Raw genomic sequence first — 20,156 nt, 5'->3', positions numbered from 1 at the left:
AAAAGATGCCCTCCACCCAGTCCCCCTCCTGGAAGGAACTATGTGGCTCCCATTTCCCGTGTGTCCTTCTGGAGTGATTTTGTGCAGAATAGAGCAAATGCGTACGTGTGTGTATCTATATAGACATACATTTACATGGGATGCATATGTATATATGCAAATACACACGTCTTATATTTATAAACATACTTTCCTACTGTTTTCCTTTTGATTTTTTTTTTTTTATTCTTTCTGCTTTCCTACTTTTTTATGGCTCACAAGTTAATTTGCTTTGCTTTGCTTTGGAGCAGGGAGAGGTAACCAGATTTGTTTATTTACTTATTTTCATGGAGGTGCTGGGGATTGACCCCAGGACCTCATGCATGCTAGGCATGCCCTCTACCATGGAGCTACACCCTCCCCCCTCACAAGTTTATTTTTATTATTTTTTTAGGTGAAAACTTAAAAAAATTTTTTTGATGCTTTCCTACTTGTAATACAAAAGGAAATCGGGGGAAGGGCATAGCTCAAGTGGTAAGGCACATGCTTAACATGCTTAGGGTCCTGGGTTCAATCCCCAGTACCTCCTCCCAAAATAAATAAACCCAATTACCTCCCCCCTAAAATGAAAAAAAAAACATTTAAATTAATACAAAAGGAAATATGCTATACAGACTCTGTAGTTTGCTTTCATTCTCTTAGTTGTGTACTTCGGGACACCTTTCCACATTAGTATTTTGCAGATTTCTGTACTCTTTTTTGATGGCAGCATAATGTTCCCTGGCCACCCTATTTATGGGTATTTATGACCTTGGGACACACCCTTTCTTTGCTGTAACAAACAGGGCTGCATTGACTGTCCCTGCTGGTGTCTCGGTTAGCACACGCACTCAGTCATGTTGGCTCGAATCAGGTGGAATTAAGAGGCAACCCTTTTTTGATCTACCCAAATGGCGGGGCCCCTACAGTGAGCAGATCTTTGTTGGGGAGAGCCAAGAACTGGACGCTGGGCGTGGGAGCAGGTCTCAGCCATCTGGTTAGCTGTCGCTGGGCCACCCTGCACAGTTTGCACCGGTTAAGTTCCCCCAGCCGGCGCCTCAGGGTTTTCGGAAGTCCTGGACTAAAGAAACACTCCGGTCAGGTCGCGTGCTGGGAGCCTGGGAGCCTGCAGAGCCCCGTGAGGGGAGAAGGACCCCTCCCCTCACCTTTTGAGCATGTTCTGCGGGGCCGGGACACTGAGGCTCTCGTCGACAGAGGGGGATCTCGACAGGACAGTGATGGCATGGTGGGGCGGGCCTGTGTGCATGCAGCCACGCAGCTCAGAGGGCGCCCCGAGCAGTCACGGAGTCGGACAGCACGAGGTTCTGGTCCTGGACCAGCTTTCCCAGCCACGCCCCCTGGGATGATTGCCGAGTCTCTCTGAGCCTCAGTTTCCTGACCAGTAAAACGGAGACAATGATAGTGCACCCTTGCTGGTGCTGCAGCGAAGAGAGATGAGCTGAGGGCACAGTGACCAGCGCACAGACGTCATTCACGGGATTAACGAGGCAGGCCCATGTCCTGAATGATACAGATAATCAAGTGTGACCCAGAGTCTTCCTTCCCCAAGGCTTCAGAAAACGAACAAAACAGAATTATACAGATTGAGGAGGGCAAAAGAAAAATTACGTCCACTGCTGGACAAGGAAAAAGACGGTGCCGTGATTTGAGAGCCAGAAGGTTCCGGAACAGAGTGGAGCAGCAGCAGGGTGCGTGAGATTCTGCGTCACCCGTCAGCAGCCACCCTGGGGGTTCCTGCCAGTAGCTCACACTTGCAGAGGGCATCCTGGTCTTTCGTCTCTACTGACTGGAGGCCGCCAGAGGAGGTTCCGTGAGGAAAGTGTGAGGTGAGGAGGTGAGTAATGGGGGCAGCGCCTGGGGCGCAGCCGTCCAGCGGCGCCGGCGGCTTTGGACTGTGTCGGCTTCACTAAGCTGGACCACATTTTCTAGGATTCCCTCCCCTGTGCACGCCGGGTGGGAAGGTGGAAGGGCAACAGCGCCCCCTGGTGTGCAGTACTGGGGCTGTTGCTTACACCCACTGCCCCGATCTGAAGGCTCGTCTGCCCGTGTGCAGCTCCAAGCTCAAGTCTCCCAGCTTCTGCAGGTCGCCCGCATCATGGAGGCTGGTACCGAGAGGCTGATGCAGGTCCAGCTTGTCCTCCCGCTCCCCCGCTGCAAGTTCCAGGGTTTCTTCTGACTGCTGGCCCTGCTAACCTGCAGGGACTTCAAGCCCACGCGACCAGAAAATGGAGGTAACTAAACAAGAGAGCAAAGATGAGAGGACAGAGCAATGGGCAGAAATGGGAATGGAGCCGGCACACCTTAGTGAACAAGTTGAAGACCAAAGCTAATTATGATGGAAGGAATCAGCAAAGAACAGTGTAAAAACGACTGCAAATCGGATGTTATTGCTGGTAGCTTATATGTTACTGTGTAAAAAAGCAGAACTGCTTCATGCCTTTACGGATGTAATGTTGAAAACATAACCTTTGGATAAAAGTAAATGTTTGCAGAGGGGGAGGGTGCAGCTCAGTGGTGGAGCATGTGCTAAGCATGCACAAGGTCCTGGGTTCAATCCTCAGCACCTCCATTAAAGATAAAATAAATAAAACTAATTACCTCCCCCACAAAATTAATAATTAATAATATTATGAGTATCCAATTGTATAAACCAGTTTTTCATTAGGCTCCAATGAGAAGAATGGTAAGAGATTATAAAGTGCTGGTTTGCAGTGAGGGAAACAAAAGACTGCAAATCAAATACTGACAAAGACAAGAGAATCAGGAGAATACACATTGTTTTTAAAAAAAGCCAAAGTTTAAAGCAATCAGAGAGAAGCTGGTGGAAATGAAGGACAGACAGATGCTTCAGATACTGAGGCTGAAAAAGCAAATCTCTTCCGAGGGGGAAATGTCTGGCCTCCACACGTGGCCACAGCAGCGTGAGTGCTGGAGCACGTGGAGGCCTGCAGTCCGCTGAAGGTGGACCTCAGAATAAGCTATCGGTGAGGGTGTCGTGTGGCTGTGAAAACAAGCAACCACTCTCATACATGGAAAGGCAGGGAAAACAGTGCCCATGAGAAGTTCTTGGGGAAAAAAAAGAAAACCATATTGACAACAAAATCTAGCCAATTAAGAGAAGATGGAAAAAGAGAAAGGAACTCAAGAATGGTAGTGAACACTTTGAACACCGGACCAGTATTAAGCAGCCGTGCGGGTTATGGTTATAGAACAGAATGTGAACGGTGCAAACCTTGAGAATGTAAAGCTAACTGTCCCTGAGGAAGGTGGGCTGTTGGTGGAGCACGCGGGAGAGGCTGCTGCTTCTGTCTTCCAGGGCAGGGGGCGAACTGACAGAAGTGACAATGGAAACATAAACCAAAATCCCCAGCGTCCTTATGTTTTTCATAATTTATCTTTAGGGTTAAAAGTGACTTTTAGGAAGAAGAGATACTTGTTTGAAGTTGAGCAGGAAGTTTTTTGGTTTCATTTTCTTCTGTTAAAGTCCAGTTAAAATTAAATGTAATACTTTTAATGAAGAATGAAGCAGGTTAATTTGATTCTCACCACTTCTCCCTTTCTTCCATCCTTTCCTCTGCCGTTTCCTCGATCCCACTTTAAGCTCACTCTTGTTCTCATGGGCGGCGTCCTTCTGTCTGCTTGGGGAGATCTGGAATGATGCTCACTGATGGTTCCTTTTGGTAATGAGATAAGTTATTACTATTTTTTTACCTTTAAACTTTCCAACATTACTTAACTTCTTTATAATAACAATTGGACTCTGAGCAGGTTACGTTTTTTCCAGAAGTTTTACAAAAGATACTCTCATTCAAGAAATTCATTCCAGGAAAAAAAAAACCTGAAAGGACCACCCCCTGCCCCGACCATTAACTGTTCCTTTCTAGATGAAACTGCTCTTGGCGCTTGGGAATGGGTTAAGATCTGTTTCTGTGCATTCACACTTACCTTCACATGTACAAATAATACAGTCATGTCGTTCTTGACTCAGCCCCGTCCCGCCCGCACCCTCCCCTGCCCCGGAACTGTGCCTTGGAGATCTGTCCTTGTAAGTACAAACAGAGCATCTTCATGTTTCCCAAACTATTGTCAACGTCCCACAGGATGGTGTGTTATTAGTCAGGGTGTAGTCAGGGGACAGAAAGCATACAATGATCTGAACATGCAAATTTTAACATAAAAGGTTGAATTTGCGGAGAATTGACTAATGAGGGTCAAAGACAATTCCAAGGCATCCGGCATTGGCAGACAGAAGGGACCAGTACTGCCAGCCCTCTCCTCCACCCGGGGCTGAGATCCCACCTCATCGGAAAGCGCACGGCCTTGGTGCACTGGATGGCAGAGAAGATACTGGAAATCGGCCATCTCGGGGGCAGGGGGAGAGGCACCAGGCTTCAGCACTTGCTCTGTGTCGGGGAAGCTGCTGCAAACAGCCCCCCTCTGCAGGAACCTAGAGCATTTCTGTGCAGTTTCGTTATGCGGATGGCTGCTGGCCGGGAACCCCCGTGGCTGCGTGTGTGTGGACCTGAAGAGCGGGTGTGGGAGCAGCTGTCGGGCCGGGGCCCCAGCCTGCCCTGTCCGGGGCCCCCGGCTGTGCTGCTGTTACCCACGCCAACAGTGAGAGGAAACACGTGGAGGCCAAATGCGGGAGACGCCTGGGCCCTGCAGACACCTGGCCCTGGAGACGCCACTGGACCAAGCAGCGGGCAGAAAAGCCCAGGTTCTGGGAGCCTGGGGAGAGGCCCGCAAGAACGGGCAGCAAGGGCCGCTCCTCCTGCGGTCTGTCCGCCACCATCTGCTGACGCACTTAACGCTGTGCGGCTGCCAAGGAAGATGCTCCCGGGGCGCCGCTCCGTTATCACCCAGCTGACAGGAAGGGGGAATGTGGAAGGGAGGGGCGGTGCCCTGGTAACCCGCACAGGGGGGCGCCAGCCTTATTTCCCCGCCTTTGGGTGGACAGTGTGAGTGGTTTGCAGGCTCTTCTATTGGGACGGGTGCCGCGGGGCAGGTCCTGTTCTGTGCCTCTGTGTGCTCACAAAACAGCGTGTGTCTGGCTGGCCCCTGGCCCTGGAGTGTCTGGGTCACTGGACACGTGCCCGTCAAAGTTTGGTAGATTCTCCAAATGGGCTTTACTCGCTTGTACTCCCACTTTTCCCTCATGCTTGGGCATTATCAATTTTGCTAATTTTCCTCAAATCGTTGCTTACTGTTTTGGTTTCTTTTTCTGTCTCTCCACGTGTCTTCCCGTGAGAGCCCATGTCCCACACATGGAGCCCCAGGGGACACGGCTTCTCTGGGCTCAGTGTTCCTGTGGCAGGCTGGCTGTGGAGGGCGAGGTCCCAGCGCCCCCCTCAGGCCGTGCCCTCGGCTCTCCCTCTCAGGCTGAACCTCCGTGAGCTGGGCCCCTGGGCCTCCCACATGCGGTGGCTGGTCTGGATCATGGCGTCTGTCGGCACCGTCTATGTCTTCTTCTTCCACGAGCGGTAAGCCAGGGCTGGGTCAGGGGCAGGCGGCTCAGGAGGGCGGGGTGCCTCCAGCAGGGTCTCCTCCCTGGCCCTGGCGAGATCAGACCCCAGGATGACCCCAGAAGCATGAGGACGGCCACCAGGTCCCCAGCCCGTAGGGTCCACCTGAAGAGTAGAAAAAAAGACACTGTAGGTTCCTAGACTCACTGAACTGTGCTGTGTTCTTTGCCTTCCCTGAGCTGTGTTAGCAGAAGAGGGGGAGAGGCTCCGAGAGCTCCCCATTCCCGCCGCACCCATCCTGCAGGGTGGGAGTGAGTAAGTGGGGGGAGGAACACAGCTAGAGAAGTGAGAGGGAGGAACAGACCCCTGGAATCTCCCGGGGCAGCAGACAGGTGTCCGGGGGTGCAGCCGGTGTCGCCGGCGAGTGTCTGCTTGGATCCTGTGGGAAAGGTGCTGGGATCGACTAGCCATGCCTGCCCTGGGCTTGGGCGTGGCGGGTTCCCATAGGCATGCTGTTCCCAGCGTCTGCCATCCTCCAGTGTCATTTCGTGGATGTGGAAACTGGGTCTCAGAAGGGGAAGGAGACCCGCCTGGGGCCGCCCAACTCTGCCAGCACCTGCTGGGTGGAGCCGGGTGGGATCTGAGCCCAGGAGGGCCGGGCAGGGGGCAGAGCCCCTTTCTCTTACTCCTCCGGTCAGGGCGTCCCCTCCCACCCACAACCGGGAGCTGGACTCTGTTGCTCACGGGGAGGCTGCCCTGTGCCGAGACGGCTCGTCTCCCCGGCAGGTACAAGCTCGTGGAGCTGCTCTGCTACACGGTCACAGGCTTCCTTCCCGCCCTGGTCATCCTTTCCATGGTAAGTCCCACGTGCCCGGCTGCAGGGGACGCAGGGTGACTCTAGACATTGTCAGGCTGAGCCTCTCCTCCGGCACACGGGGAACTGAGGCCCGTGGGCCAGCATGACTCGCCCACGGAGGCAGAAGAATGTGCAGGCGAACCCCAGGACTTGGCTCCCTGGTTTCTCCAGCACCTCCTCTCTCCGCTGGACCTTCAGTGAATTCATTAGTCCCTCTGGGCTCCGGTTTTCCCGTCTCTGTAGAGATTAAATAAGAAACCCCGTGGAAAATGATTAGAACGGTGCCTGGGACAGAGTAAGTACCCAGTCGCCGAGTGAAGTCTAAGTGACATAGGAGGCGATGGAGGCACAGCCTCAGGTTTCTGACGCCCTCTCCGGGTCCTCCCCATCCTGAACGGCTTCCTGGCACAGGAGGGTGACTTCACCGCACGCGCTGAGCCCTTAGGGTGGGCGAGAAGCTTACTCACAGGACCTTGCTTCCCCCGTCCCGGGTGTCCTTGGAGACGGACCACTTCTGTTTCGTGAATGAGGATGCTCAGGCCCTGAGAGGGGAGGTGACCCCCAGGGGCTAAGCTGGAAGTTTAGCCCTGTAACCTCTGACTCCGAGGGCCAGGATCTTTGAGCAGCACCGCCTCGCCCTGTGAGTGGGGGAGCCTTGCAGAGAGAGGGAGTGAGGGCCCCCGCCTGGAAGGAGAGGCAGCTGTGTGTGCGCATGGGTCCCCTCTCCTCTCTGAGCCTCAGCTGCCCATCTGTCACATGGGCACAGCCAATTCAGCCTGCCCAGTGCCTCCCTAGGCCAGATAACAGTTTCTTACTTTTATTTTTTTAATTTTATTTTCTATTGAAGTTTAGTTGGTTTACAATGTTAACTTCAGGTCTACAGCAAAGTGATTCAGTTATGCATATACATACATATATATTTTTTCTTTTCAGATTCTTTTCCATTATATGTCTTACTTCTAAATGATTCTTGTTGGCAGACGTTAAAAATTTATGTAGTCACATCTAGCAGGTATTTTTTTCCCCTTAATTTTATGGCTTTGTCTTAACTATGATGGTTAGAAAGATCTTCCCTTTTCTAAGTTTATATAAGTGTTTACCTATATTTTCTCCTGTTTCTTTTCAAGGTTTAACTTTTAATTTTTAACTCTGTATTCCCATTGCAATTTCTTACGGAAATGATGATTCCTCCCCAAATGTGTTATCTTCACAAGCATACATGTGGGTCTGTTTCATAAATCGGCACTTTCATGCTAGTAACAAACCGTTTTACTTGCTGCAGCTTTAATTGTATTTTTAAAGTCAATACAGTGTTTTCCGTTTGCTTGTTTAATTCACTGACTTTATCATTCTCCCTCATGCTTTTAATTGCATTATAATACTTGGTGGTGAAGTCTTGCCCCGTTAGGCTTCCTACTTAGTATTTTCCCTGTGATTTGTGTTCATTTTTACAAATGCCTTTTCCCCCCAAGTTTATTTTTGTTTATATCTGTATAATTAAGTTACATCTGTTAAATTATGTAATAGCCATCAGTTACGTATTACATAATTTAAACACATATATACATATACTTATATACATGGTAAGTGTATATTTAAATATATACTCACTGTGAAATATAAGTCCTGTCTGAAAATGTATAAAAGAGCTGAAACCCCCCTCACCTCCTCCCCATTGGGATGCCCTGGCTGCGCCCACCATTCACGGGGCCTTGTGGATCTTTTCCATGTTTTATTTCTATGCAAGTCAATGTGGCTATGCAGACATATTGACTTGTCTGTTTTCCTTTACAAAAATGAGGTCACACTGTGCGTGCTGTCTTGCAATGTGCTTTTCTCACGTGGCGCAATGTCATGGGCGTTTCCCTGCCTGTCACATGGAGTCATACCCGCCCCACAAGGTTGTTGTGAAGGAGGCATTAGGTAATTCATGTAAGGCCCTTAGTACGGGGCCTGGTGCGTCCTAAGTGTGGAGGGGTGTCACCGCAATATGTCCTTAATGTTCATGCATCGTCCTCTTGGGAACTGGGTACATATCTGTACATACGTGCAATGAACCCAGGTGTTCAGAAGTCCCAGGTGGGGGTGGGGAGGGTGTAGCTCAGTGGTAGAGCACGTGCTTAGCACACACGAGGTCCTGGGTTCAATCCAAGTACCTCTGATAAAGAGAAAAGTAACAATAATAATTTAAAAAATCAACGCCCCTCCCCCAAATAAATAAATAAATAAAATGGTTAAAAAAAGAAAGACCAGGCTGGATCTCCACGTGGGGTGTAGACTGACCTCCACGAGAGAGCACTGTGGAAAGTGACATCGCCGAATGGCAGGGATGGTGTGAGCCCCCTTCTCTAAAGCGATGAGTTCTCTGTATTTGTACATGCATGTGAAGTATGTATACATATCGTGGGTATGTAGACAGTTCAGGAAGGACTCTCTGAAACACCGCCATTGGTGGTGAGCGGTGATGCCTGCGGGACGTGGGCCTGGGGGAGGCGGGGAGGCGGGTCTTCTCACCCCTCAGTCCCTCCCCATCTGCCTGAGCCCCCGCAACCAGCCACTTACCCAGGTGTTCACATGCTCACCTCGGAGGGCTACCAGCACCACTTTTTTCTTAACTACTTTTTGCTTTTGTGTAAAATTTTCCACCATGGATATGTTTGACTTTTTTAAAATTTGATAAAATAGACACACAATTTATGATTTGAACCGGTTTTAAGTGTACAATTCAGGGGCATGAAGTACATTCACGGGTGTGCAGTCCTCACCACCCTCCATCTGCAGAACTGTCTCATCTTCCCACACTGAAACTCTGCACCCATTAGATGCTGACTCCCCACCCTAACCCCAGTCCCTGGGAACCACCCTTCTACCTCTGACCATGAATTTGACTCCTCCAGGGACCTCACCTAAGTGGAAACCTACAGTATCCGTCCTTTTGTGTCTGGCTTATTTCACTCTGCGCAAGGTCCTTGAGGTCCATGCACGCTGTAGCCAGTGTCAGAGTTTCCTTTCTTTTTAAGGCTGAATAATATTGCATTGTATAAAATAACACGAATAACATTATGCTTATCCATTCTTCTGTTGATGGACACTTGGGTTGCTTCCACCTTCTGGCTACGGTGAATAATGATGTTTAAGTATCTATTTGAGTCTCTGCTTTTGCTTCTTTGGGGATATACCCAGCTGTGTTACTCTTTAGAAAAGCTAAAAAGCTACAAAATGTTCTTTGAGACTTTGGTAGAAATATGTTACATGTGAGGATGAATTTGGGGAGAACTGACCACATCACCGTGTAGTGACTCCCCGCCATCCGCGTGTCTCCGTCTTGGGTGGGGCCGGGGGGGGGGGTGGTGGCCGGGCGGTCCTGGCCTTCCCGGCTGCTCTCTAACCTGTGCTCGCCCTTGTCCTTGCCGACAGCCCAACACCGAGGGCATCTGGGAGCTGCTGACCGGAGGGGTCTTCTACTGCTTGGGCATGGTGTTCTTCAAGAGTGACGGGAGGATCCCCTTTGCCCACGCCATCTGGCATCTCTTTGTGGCATTTGGTGCTGGTACCCACTACTATGCCATCTGGAGGTACCTGTATCTGCCCAGCACCCTGCAGGCCAAGGTGTCCAAATGAGGTGGCCCAGACTGCACAGGACATTTAGGCTTTTGGAGCAGAGCATCACGGGGAGTGTTTCTGTGAACTGGAGCCCAGAGCACAGAGCCCAGGCCCATCTGCCCTCCCACGGGTAGACCTTCTGATGGGCCCAAGGTTACTTCTGGTGACAGCCAGACCATCTCTTGAGTCCTAGGTGAGAAAGAAAGCATTTAGTCATTTTTACAGAGGAGACGTTAACCCTGTAATGTGTTTCTATTCTAGACAAGTGTTTCCTAATACAACCAACATTAACATCGTCAGAAAAGGGGGCTGGCAAATTGAGGACTGATGGGCCAATACGTGCTTCTTAAGGTCCTGAGAAATCTGTCGGGGTGTCTGGTGGGTTATTGGTACATGGGTGGCCAGGGCCTCCTTCTCTGCCACCAAAGTCCTGGCTGGGGAGTTGTCCCCTGCTCAGGGAAGGTCACCCAGCTTGTAGCTCAGGGATGGCGGATAGCCGTGACCGTGGCAGACGTCACCAAGCAGCTGCAGCGTGGTGTGCTATCTGACTTCTTCTCAAGAGGGCTCTGGGCAGCCACTACCAACTGACTCGGCACTCATGATGGCACCTCTTTGCCTTACCTGCCCCGCGTGCTGTGCAGTGGGGTCCTGGCCAGACCAGTTCAATGTCTCTGTGCTGGGGAGCATGCTTCTTTCCCGGAGTGGGCAGTCTGGGGCAGAGGCAGGAGACGGAGGTGCGCCCAGAGCAGCCCCTGCTGTTCTGTTCCACCATAGCCGGTTCACCATAGCGCAGAGGGGTGAGTGCTTGGGGGTGGGAAGCTGTTCCTTGGCCATTTCTTCTCTTGCCAAAAAATCCAGAGAAGCTATGAGAGCCATTCGTGGGCGGGGGTAGGGTGGGGGGGGTGGATAAGCAGATCCCAGGAACTTGCGTGGCTGCTCCAGGTTTAGGGTCTGTGATGCCAGCACTGAGCTTCTTGCTGGGCACCAATCAGCGGCCCTTGGAGGCTTGCTTCTGATGAACCCCAGAGGGAAGGCCTTGGCTAATCTGACAGGGACCTGGGCAGAGCGTCAGAGGGGTACCCAGCCTCTGAGGCCCCCAGGAGCCCAGCAGCAGGGCTTCCAGGGGCCCGCCCTCAGCACTCCCCCAGGGCTGGGCGGGCATGCCACGCAGGGCGTGCGGACCTTTGCTGGGGGGTCTAGGCCCAGCCCCGGGTCTCTCTCTGGATCAAGGGTCTGTTGCGTTTTAGACGGGCTTCACTCTCTGACTCCCATCCAGAGTCACATGGGCAAGGACGAGATGCCTTATGCTTAGTTCTAGTACATTCCAGGGTATTTCAGGGCTCCGGTATCAGGAATCCCACGTCCAGGCCGGCATGGAGTCATCTGACCTGTTCCTCAGACAGGCGGGTTCTGAGCTGGGAGATGCCTGGGGGATGTTTTGTCCCCTTACCCGTGTGTGTGTGTGTGTGTGTGTGTACAGGCGCTCCCAGACCCTGGAAGCTGCCTCTGTTCTGCACACCTGCCCTGCAGAGTCCGCCAAGTATTTCCCGTCAGTTGGGGTCAGGGTTGGAGATTAGGGGGGAGGGGGAGCTTTGCAGGGGAAGGACACTATGACCTGAACTCTGCCTGGGCCTGAGGCAGGGCAGGGGGCGTGTGGGCTCCGGGATGCTGTTTTGGAAAACTCCCAAAGCATGGCACCATGGCAGACTGAGATGACAGCCCCATCATCCGGGGGTTGATGGGGACCAAAGCCCCGTGACGGGGCCACTGCTGGGCGCCCGGGAGGCTGACCTGGTCCTGTAGCCCCTGCTGAACTCCTCTGGTACCCACATCTCCTCCTCCCCCTCCTCCTGGGTACAGCCTGGACAGCCTGCCCCTGTATCCCCCACACCCTCTGAGGTGCCAGTTCCTTGATGGGGACTCTGCTCACCCCTCCTCTTCCCAACTCACTCCTAAGCATTCTTCAAAGCCCCACTTGGGCGTTAGTTCTGAGGAACTTCCAAACTTCCTCTGAGTTAGTGGCTCCCTCTCTGCTTCCCAGCACCCCTTGTGCTCATCTGTAGCACAGCTCAGAGCCCTGTCCTGCGTCACCCTGGTACTAGTGCCTGTCCCCCAACCCAGATGCTCCTGGAGGGAGGAACTGTGTCTTGCTAGACTTGGGACCAAATCCGCATCCCCCCTTTGTGAGGGTTTGGGCTAATTACTTAACCTCTCTGTGCCTCAATGTCCTCCACTGTAAGAAGGGTATAGTAAGGCTACACCTGGCAGGGTTGCTTAAAGATTCAGCAGGATGATGACAGTAAAACACCTGGCCTGGCATCCTAATTAGCTCCCTTAGTTGGAAAACAACCCCCATAATGGTAATGAGGGGTATCACAAAGCCTGCACTATCCAAAGGAATGAATCACCAATGGTGGAATTTCTGACTGTGGACAGGCTGGTGAGGACACTGGAGGGCGTGCTCTGCAGCCTTGACCACACTCCCTCCCCTCACTCCAATTCAGGACCTGCTTCCCATGAGCTGTCTCTCTTCCCCAGCATCATACTGAAAGTGAATTTCCCAGGATTCCATTTTAACCGAGCCTAGACCCTGGACCGCCTCCAAATATACCCCAAACAGTTCAGGAAAGGAAAAGATGTTCCTTAGGCCAGTCCCTTCTGTAGGTAAGACCCTGTCCCAGGAATATTCTGAGCTGTGATGGGTGGGGAGGGCATGCCACTGGAAATTCAGGTGCCAGTTCCCACTTCCTGTCCATCCTTGAGGCCATCAGGTGCCAAGATGACCCAGCAAGGCAGCTGTTATGCCCCAAGGAGCCAGGGGGGCAGTTGGCAGCAGACTGGCCTGTTTGACATTCCAGGCACTTTAGGGCGGGGTGAGGGGCGGGGGCTGGTGTGAAAGATGGAGAGGAAGGCAGGTGACCTGCTCAGTGATTCTGCTGGTGATCGTCAGGACAAGGCAGAGCTGGTGTGCTCGCTGGTGGAGGCCTGTCTGCCTGCCAGCAGGGTTTCCCTGGAGGCCCAGAGCAGAGCTGGCCCAGGGCTGGCCCTGCGGCCTGCAGCCTCTCAGCCCAGGAATGGATTTAAATCAATACCATAGACCAGATCTGCCTTTCTTTCTTGGGTGGAAATTGCACATATGGTGGGAGCAGGGCTGAGCATCCTTCTCTTCATCAGCCTTTGGCTCAGGCTGGGAAAGAATCCTAGGAAAGCCCTGGGGGGATGGGAGGAAGCAGAGATGAGACCTGCAGGTGCGCCTGGATCTGAAGCTCTGAAGCCGCCTTGGTCATGGGTGGGTGCCCTGCACAGTGGGATGATTTAGGAAGTTGCAGCCCTGGGTTTTTGGGGAGTTTTCAGCTCACCGAGCTCTTTTTTCTGTATCTGTATCTGTCTGCAAAAGCTGAAGCGCTCTACAGCCCTGCCCAAGCTCCTGCAATTGAACCCAGGCCTCCGCTGGGAAGTGGGGGGGGGCAGGTGAGGGACGCTTCACAGGTGCTCAGAGGGGCAGGTGGAGCTCAGAGGGCTGGGAGGTGGGTCTAATGACCTCGTCAAAAAGGCACTTGTCAAACCTGCCGCCACATCCTGTGTAATCAGATGCTGAAATACAGGCTCTGAGAATAGCAGCGGGGGGTCCGGGGGGTCCTGAAGGAGCCTGTGGAAACCCCAGCAGCCACTTCCACATGAGCACACGGCGCAGCTGGGCTCACAGGTGTGGAGGGCGGCAGGTGTGAGGGGAAGGAGCAGGAGGCTGGGGGAGGCAAAGGCTTATGCGCAGGGCACCCCTCCTGGGGGCTGGTCTTGGTGCCCAGGGCTTTAGAGATAACTCTCTCCAAGGGGGGCATAGCCCTGTCCCCGCCCCCCCCCCCAACAACCCCGTAGGGTGAGGATTGTTAGCTGATCTTACAAAGCAGGAAACCAAAGCACAGAGAGGTTTGGCAACTTACCCAGGGCACCCAGCTTCTAACCGGCAGAGCAACCGTTGTGTCCCTTGGCCAGATGAAATCTCCTGCTTCCAAGGAAACCCACTGCCCCTAAGTCTCTCCTCCAGGGAGGAGAGCCAGGCTTACACATTCTAATAATAATTAAAACAAACAAACAAACAACCCCCTAAGCCCTGGCGTGTGGCATCCGCCAGTTTCCATGGTGTAAATACTCCTACTATGGCCAGTTTCTTGCTGCCAGAGGGACATCCCTGAAGATGCTCTGGGAAGAGATGTGTACTGTTAGTCCTCGCAAGCCAGGCCCAGCACACCTCTGCCCCCTTTTCCCGATGCTTGGAAACTTTGTCTTGGGGGTCTGGAGTCCGAAGCCAGTCCAGCCCTACGCTGGCCAGCATGCAAGGCCCTCGGGGTAGTGTCTCACCCGCTCTGTGCCTCGTTTTCTCATCTGTAAAATGGAGACTACGATCCGTGCGTGGAACCCCTCTGTCCGGTTAACTGCAGGGCCAAGGTCACATCTTTGCTGGAGGAAGTCAGAGCAGCTGTTCTCAGCCCCAGGATTTGCCCAGAGACCTACCCAGCAGGGGTAGGGGTGCTAGACCACAGACCCCGGCTCCCCCGTCCCTGCCCTGAATGCTGAGCCCGTGGCTTGTTGTCGAGGGGACGCTGGACCCTGAACTTGCAGCAAGCTCCGGGTGGGTTGGCCGCTGGCTCTGGCAGCCCCGCGCTGGTGCTCACCGCCCCTGCTTGTCAGTGGTGAGGTTCCTGCGCCCTTCTCTGGGGGACAGCACGCATGTCCAGGGGCCAAGGACCTAACCACTGCTCATGGTTTTCACTGTCTTTTTCACATGGTTTCCTCCATCCACACCATCAACCCCCCAGCAGCCTGCATTTATACTTAAGTCCATTCCTTAAATTGGGCTCGCTCACTAATGTTTCCTGAGCTGGGTCCCAAGTCCTGGGGGTGGTCCATCGTCTTTACAATCACTCTAAGAGGTAGATATGATCCCATTTTACTGATTTGGCTATTAAGGCTCAGAGAGGCTAAGTAACTTGTCCAAGGGCATACAGCTAGTAAGTAGCATTCATGTTCTCACTGTATCCTCTCAACTATGTGCTTCCTAAAACACTGGCATCTCCATCTCTGGGTTCACGGCCCGTGGAAACAAGCAGTTGACATGACGCTTGGATCCACATTTCAGCTGCAGCCCGTTCACGTGCTCTGAAAGGCGATACCAAGGACGTGAGGCATCGTTCAGTAGCCCCGTGTTCAGGCCAGTGTCGGACAGGACCGTACACACCTGCAGAGGTTCCCACTTGGGCTTTCGAAGGATGAGCGTTTGGGAGAACGTGCAGCTGTGCGGCCAGGGGCTGGGCATAGCGGGGCTGCCTCCATCCCTGGGGCCTGGCTCCCCCCAGCAGCAACACCGAGACCCTTGCAGGGCAAATAAAAATAAAGAATCCCGAATGGACAGAGAAGCAGGAAACATCATCTACAGGAGTGCCATCCAGTACGGTAGCTCTTCAGTGCAGGTGGCTATTTAAATCTAAGGCAATTAAAATGAAAGGTTCAGTGCCTCGGTCACACTGCCCACATCTTAAGTGCTCTAGAGCCGCACAGGGCCAGTGGCTACTTCTCTGGACCACACAGCCACAGGCCGTGTCCACCACCTCAGACAGTTCTATTGGATGATGCTGGTAGATCTGTGGCTGTAAGACTTGGTGGTCTTGGAGCCCCTTGGAGCTCTTAAGAATTACTGAGGACACCAAAGAACTTCTGTGTCTGGGCTCCAGGTTTGAACTTTCATCATACAGAACAGAAATGAAAACTGACACTATTCTAAAATGCCTCTTCATTCACTGAAATAAGCTCATTACACATTAACATAAGTGACATATCTTTCTATTAACAAGAATGGTGTTTTTCCCAAACAAGAATTAGGGGGAAGAGTGGCATTGTTCCGTGTTTGCGAGTCTCTTGAACGTCCGGCTCCGCAGAAGCCGTGGGCGCGCCGGCTGCTCTTGCAGCCAGTTTCTGACGCGGCCCCGCCGTGTAGCCTCTGGAGAGCTCTGCGTGAAATCGCGGGCAGGGAAAACGCAAATGATAATGCCTTGCTGTCGTTATGAAAACAGTGCCTTCGAGCAACTCCTGGAAGGCTCTCGGGGATCCCCCGGGGGCTCAGACTCAACATTGTCGAGAACCACAGGTGGATCCAGAGTTTCCCTGTTTGGAGCAGGTGATGCTCCATCGGTGGTAGTTATCACAGACCAGTGCCATCCGATTTTAGCCCATCTTAGCCGAACCTGGAGACCCGGGCAGGACGGGAGGCAGTACGAGAGCCAGGAGGGGGTGGTCTGGGAGACCCTCTCGATGGTGAGGGCAGGCACTGTGGCTGTAGATTGCTGGCAATGCCCGGTGCCGAGCAGAGCACCCAGAGCTTAGTAGGTACTCAGACAAATGTGTGGACGGAGCAGAGGATGGTGAGCTTGGCCTGGCTTGGTCCGCACCCGCTCCTCCTCTCTGAGGCTGGGAAAGCTCGGCGAGGGAGCCTCAGGTGAGTCTTGGTCCTTTTGCATCGGAGGTCAGAGGAGGCAAGTTCACAGACCGGGGCTGCAGGGACACCGCCCTGGCCTTCACTCTTGGCGGTTCTGCACTGCGGAAGTCACCTCGGAGCACTCCCGGAGGCTTCCGGGCTAGTTTTTCCCGCTCAAGTTTGTAACGAGTTTAGCCTCTGCCCTGAGTGGGTCTGCAGCCCTGGAATCCCAGGATGACAGAGCCAGGACCCCGGGGGACATGGACAAGGCCTGCCCGGCGTCAGGGTGGCCCCTGAGGCGGGGCTCGGAGACGATCTGTAGGTTGAGGGAGTGCGTATCCACGTGCTGGGGAGGGGGCTGTTCTGTTAAAGATGTTCTCACTACAACCACATGTGCTCACTGTAGAAACTTTAGAAAATACTGGAAAGGTAGAAGAGATTTGGTGGAGTCTCTGCCTCCGGTCTCCACCCCTAACCTTTTCCTTTCTGCTCTCCCTGCTCCATGCACGCTTCTAAACTGCGGTGTTTGCTTTTCTTGCCAAAGGTACTTTAACATCCTGCTCTTTTTGTTTAAACTTTCTGAGCATTTTTCCTTACTTCAAGTCCTTTGTAAGTATTATTTAAAAAGTCTGCACTGAGTGGATGTTCCGCAATTTGTTTAATCATTCTCTTTGTGAAGAAAAAACTTGTATTTTTTAAATGGAGGTACCGGGGATTGAACTCAGGGCCTCAGGCATGCTGGGCTACACCTGCCTCCACTGTTCAATCACTCGTGATTCAGGAGATGAAGATAGATCTATCTGTGGCGAGGATCTTTGACATCAAGTTTTCCCTCACGTTTAGCATGTTTTCTTAACCTTAAGAGGCTACGGCCGCCATCTTCCTACTATCACTGGGCTGATCACTCACTACAGTTGGCCACTGTCCCCGTCCCTGAGGGAACCTGGACATCCGGGGACCTACTGCCTGGGCACTGCCAGAGAGCTGGATTTTCTGGAAGATTTGGAACAGTCAACCCTGGGGGGAGGTGTGTGCTCTGGGGGAGGGACGGGAGCTGTGTGTCCGTCCTACAGGTGGTCTGGTTGGGGCAGAAGAGGGAGTTGTGTGCGGGCTGTGGAGGGGATGCTCTCAGGGACACTGACCCCACCCCGTCGGCTGCTGTCAACTGCTGGCGGGAGACGAGGCATCCTGGAGGGTACCCGAGTGCTTTACATGCGCACGGCGCCCTGGAGACCCAGTGCTAAGTACTCAGGAACTCGGGAAGTCCTTAAACCATTGCTAGCGAGAGACTGGCCGTGGTGGGGCTATCGGCACCATGGAAATCGGCAAAGGCTGCAGGTCGGAGCTCACCGTTTTTGGAAGCTGGTTGACCAGCGCGCCACTGCCTGCACCCTGGGTCCGGTTTTCTGCGTTCCACGTCCTCTTCGTCAGCATCACAGGGCGTATACATACAGTTAGGAACACCTGCTCATTCACACCCACGTCCTCGTAGATCTCTCCCCCCACAACCTGGCAACCCTATTACACGGGGAGACCGAGGCTGCTCAGGGAAGCTAAGTGACTTGCCCGTGGGGTCCGGCGGGGCATCCTTCCTCCTCCTGCGGTGCTGGGCTGTCTGGCCCCGGAGGGCAGCAGGTGAAGGCAGCTCCTTAACAGCCTTCCGGGGCCTCGTTGCTCCTGACGGGGCTGTTGAATTTCTGAGCTCCGTCTGTTTTGCCTGAGCTTTGAGAGGGCGGAGGATGACACTGCGGATGGCCACCCCCGGGAGCTGGCGAGCTGGGACTCTTTCGAATGTGCAAGGACACCGAGCCATTGAGCCCTGGGCTCGCGGGATGCCCTAGGTCGTTGGGGCCGACTGAGCAGCGAGGCGGCCTGGGCTGTCCCCTGCGGTCCCCATATCCGCACAGCTTTCCCAGCCAGCACCCACGAGGTAAAGGCAATATGTTTTTTAAGGACTGTGGGTCTGTATATAGAGAAACGACCGCTTTCGTCCACCTGACGCGTTGGGGTGAGGGTTTGGGATCTGCTGGGCGGGGCACAGGCGTGACCGACGAATCCGTCAGAGGTCCTCATGGAACCTCTGCCCACACACCCTCAGCCTTCTCACAAACCTGGCCGCATGACGGGCCTTCAAACAGACGTCTACCCTCATTGTGGTGGTAGGGGCAGCCCGCAGCGGGAGGGTGACCTGTGCATCGCGGGGTCGGCTTGTTCCGATGTGTGGGGCCTTCCTGCAGGTGTCGTGGGTTAGCTGCCTCCCTCCATTTACTCCCGGTTGTTAGTATTTCCCAAGCTTCCTTAATACTCATCATAAGAAATACATTTCACACTGTGATTCCAGTTTATGGATCCATCACCAAAACAGGACCTACTTGTGTGATGCACTGTGATATTTCCTCCCCAGCCTGGTCCATCCTCTCTTATCCTGTGTCATTTTTTCAAGTTGCTGGTGGCAACCCCTAAAATGATTTTATGACCCACAGGTAGGTCTGAAGCCTCAGTTCCAGGAACTGCTCCTGGTGGGGCCCTCCTGGGAAGCCATGGGCACTGGATACCGGGTGCCCGGTGCCTGCTTGCGGTGATTGGTGGGTGTCAGCATGGTGCCATACCTCGGGAGCCTGGGTGTCCCAGGTCTATATGGGGACAGTTAAAGGGGAAAGAAATCAGTTGCTTCTGAGCATCTGGTTACTCAGAACTCTGACCCCACTGACAGGAATACAGGCCAGATTTGGGGGTCTCTTGTGCTGGTGATGGCCCCACGTTCTGGGGACCTTGGCGCCGGATGGTCGTAGAGACCTGGGGCAGGCAGCCTGCCTGGATACGTACGTCAGCGCTAGTCCAGGTAGGGTTGGGAGGGCAGGAGGGAGACAGTGACTCCATTCTGGAAGGAGCAGACGCAGTTCTGGAAGAGCTGCTTTGCCTCCGAGAGCAGTTTCAGATTGCAGGCTCTGACTCTGCTGAACGAATGGCCCGTGGTCCTGTTTGCGCGGCCAGCCTTCCCAGGGCTCCGCCCGCTTCTGTGCAGGTCCCGCTCCCGCTGCTCGCTAAGGCCTTTCTCGGGGTGGGGGGACTGGAGCTCTGATTGTCTTTCGTACTCACTTTTATAGTCCTACCGTGTCTACCATGTTTGAGAATCGCATGACTTTTTAAAAACCGTCCTGCTGGCATTGGACTCTTTCTGTGTTTGTGAAATTGCCGTTTTGTATTAACACGGTATTGGATAAACATTTGTATTAAGAAGAATAATCCTGCTGGTGAATGTTACTGTTTCCAGCAGAGTAGAAAGAACTTAAATAAATAAAAAAATTCGAGATGCCTCACACTTGCTCAGTTGTCTTTTTAAAAAAATAACATTCATCAGTTCTTTTTCTAAAAGCCATCATTGTTCATGGTGGAAAAATTGGAAGTAAAAACCCTATATTAGCTGTCTATTGCCATATAACAAATTATCCTGAAATACAGGGCCTACAAATGACAAGAATCATGTGTGTCTCTCCTGGTTTCTGTTGCTCAGAAATTCAGAGTCTTGGCCTCAGCTGGAGGTGGGAGCCACTCACATGTCTGGTGGTTGATGCTGGCAACGGGTGAGGGCCTTCACTGGGGAGGTCGCCAAACACCCTGCTTCAAAATGTAGATTTTATTATGATTCAGGTCTGGTGCGGCCAAAAGATCAGAGGATGACTACCATTGAAAAGGTAGTTTTTTATTCAAGATACCAAGAGGAGGG

The 20,156-nt window shown here is 53.0% G+C and overlaps 1 protein-coding gene across 1 annotated transcript in view; it reads left to right on the top strand.

Moving 5' to 3' along the window:
* The window catches only part of MMD2 (monocyte to macrophage differentiation associated 2), a 42,292-nt gene extending 22,549 nt beyond the window's left edge, over nt 1–19,743 (top strand). The window contains exons 5-7 of the mRNA XM_074345599.1: nt 5,418–5,519; nt 6,288–6,357; nt 9,775–19,743. Coding sequence (XP_074201700.1) covers nt 5,418–5,519; nt 6,288–6,357; nt 9,775–9,978 — 376 coding nt within the window. The 3' untranslated portion in view covers nt 9,979–19,743. The remainder of the gene's footprint in view (nt 1–5,417; nt 5,520–6,287; nt 6,358–9,774) is intronic.
* The last annotated feature ends 413 nt before the right edge of the window (nt 19,744–20,156 follow it).

This window comes from Camelus bactrianus, chromosome 18 (genome assembly GCF_048773025.1).
Source record: "Camelus bactrianus isolate YW-2024 breed Bactrian camel chromosome 18, ASM4877302v1, whole genome shotgun sequence".
NCBI classification, from domain to species: Eukaryota; Metazoa; Chordata; class Mammalia; order Artiodactyla; family Camelidae; genus Camelus; species Camelus bactrianus.
The sequence above is the reverse complement of the archived record's forward strand: the minus strand, read 5'-3'. Positions and strand labels throughout refer to the sequence as shown.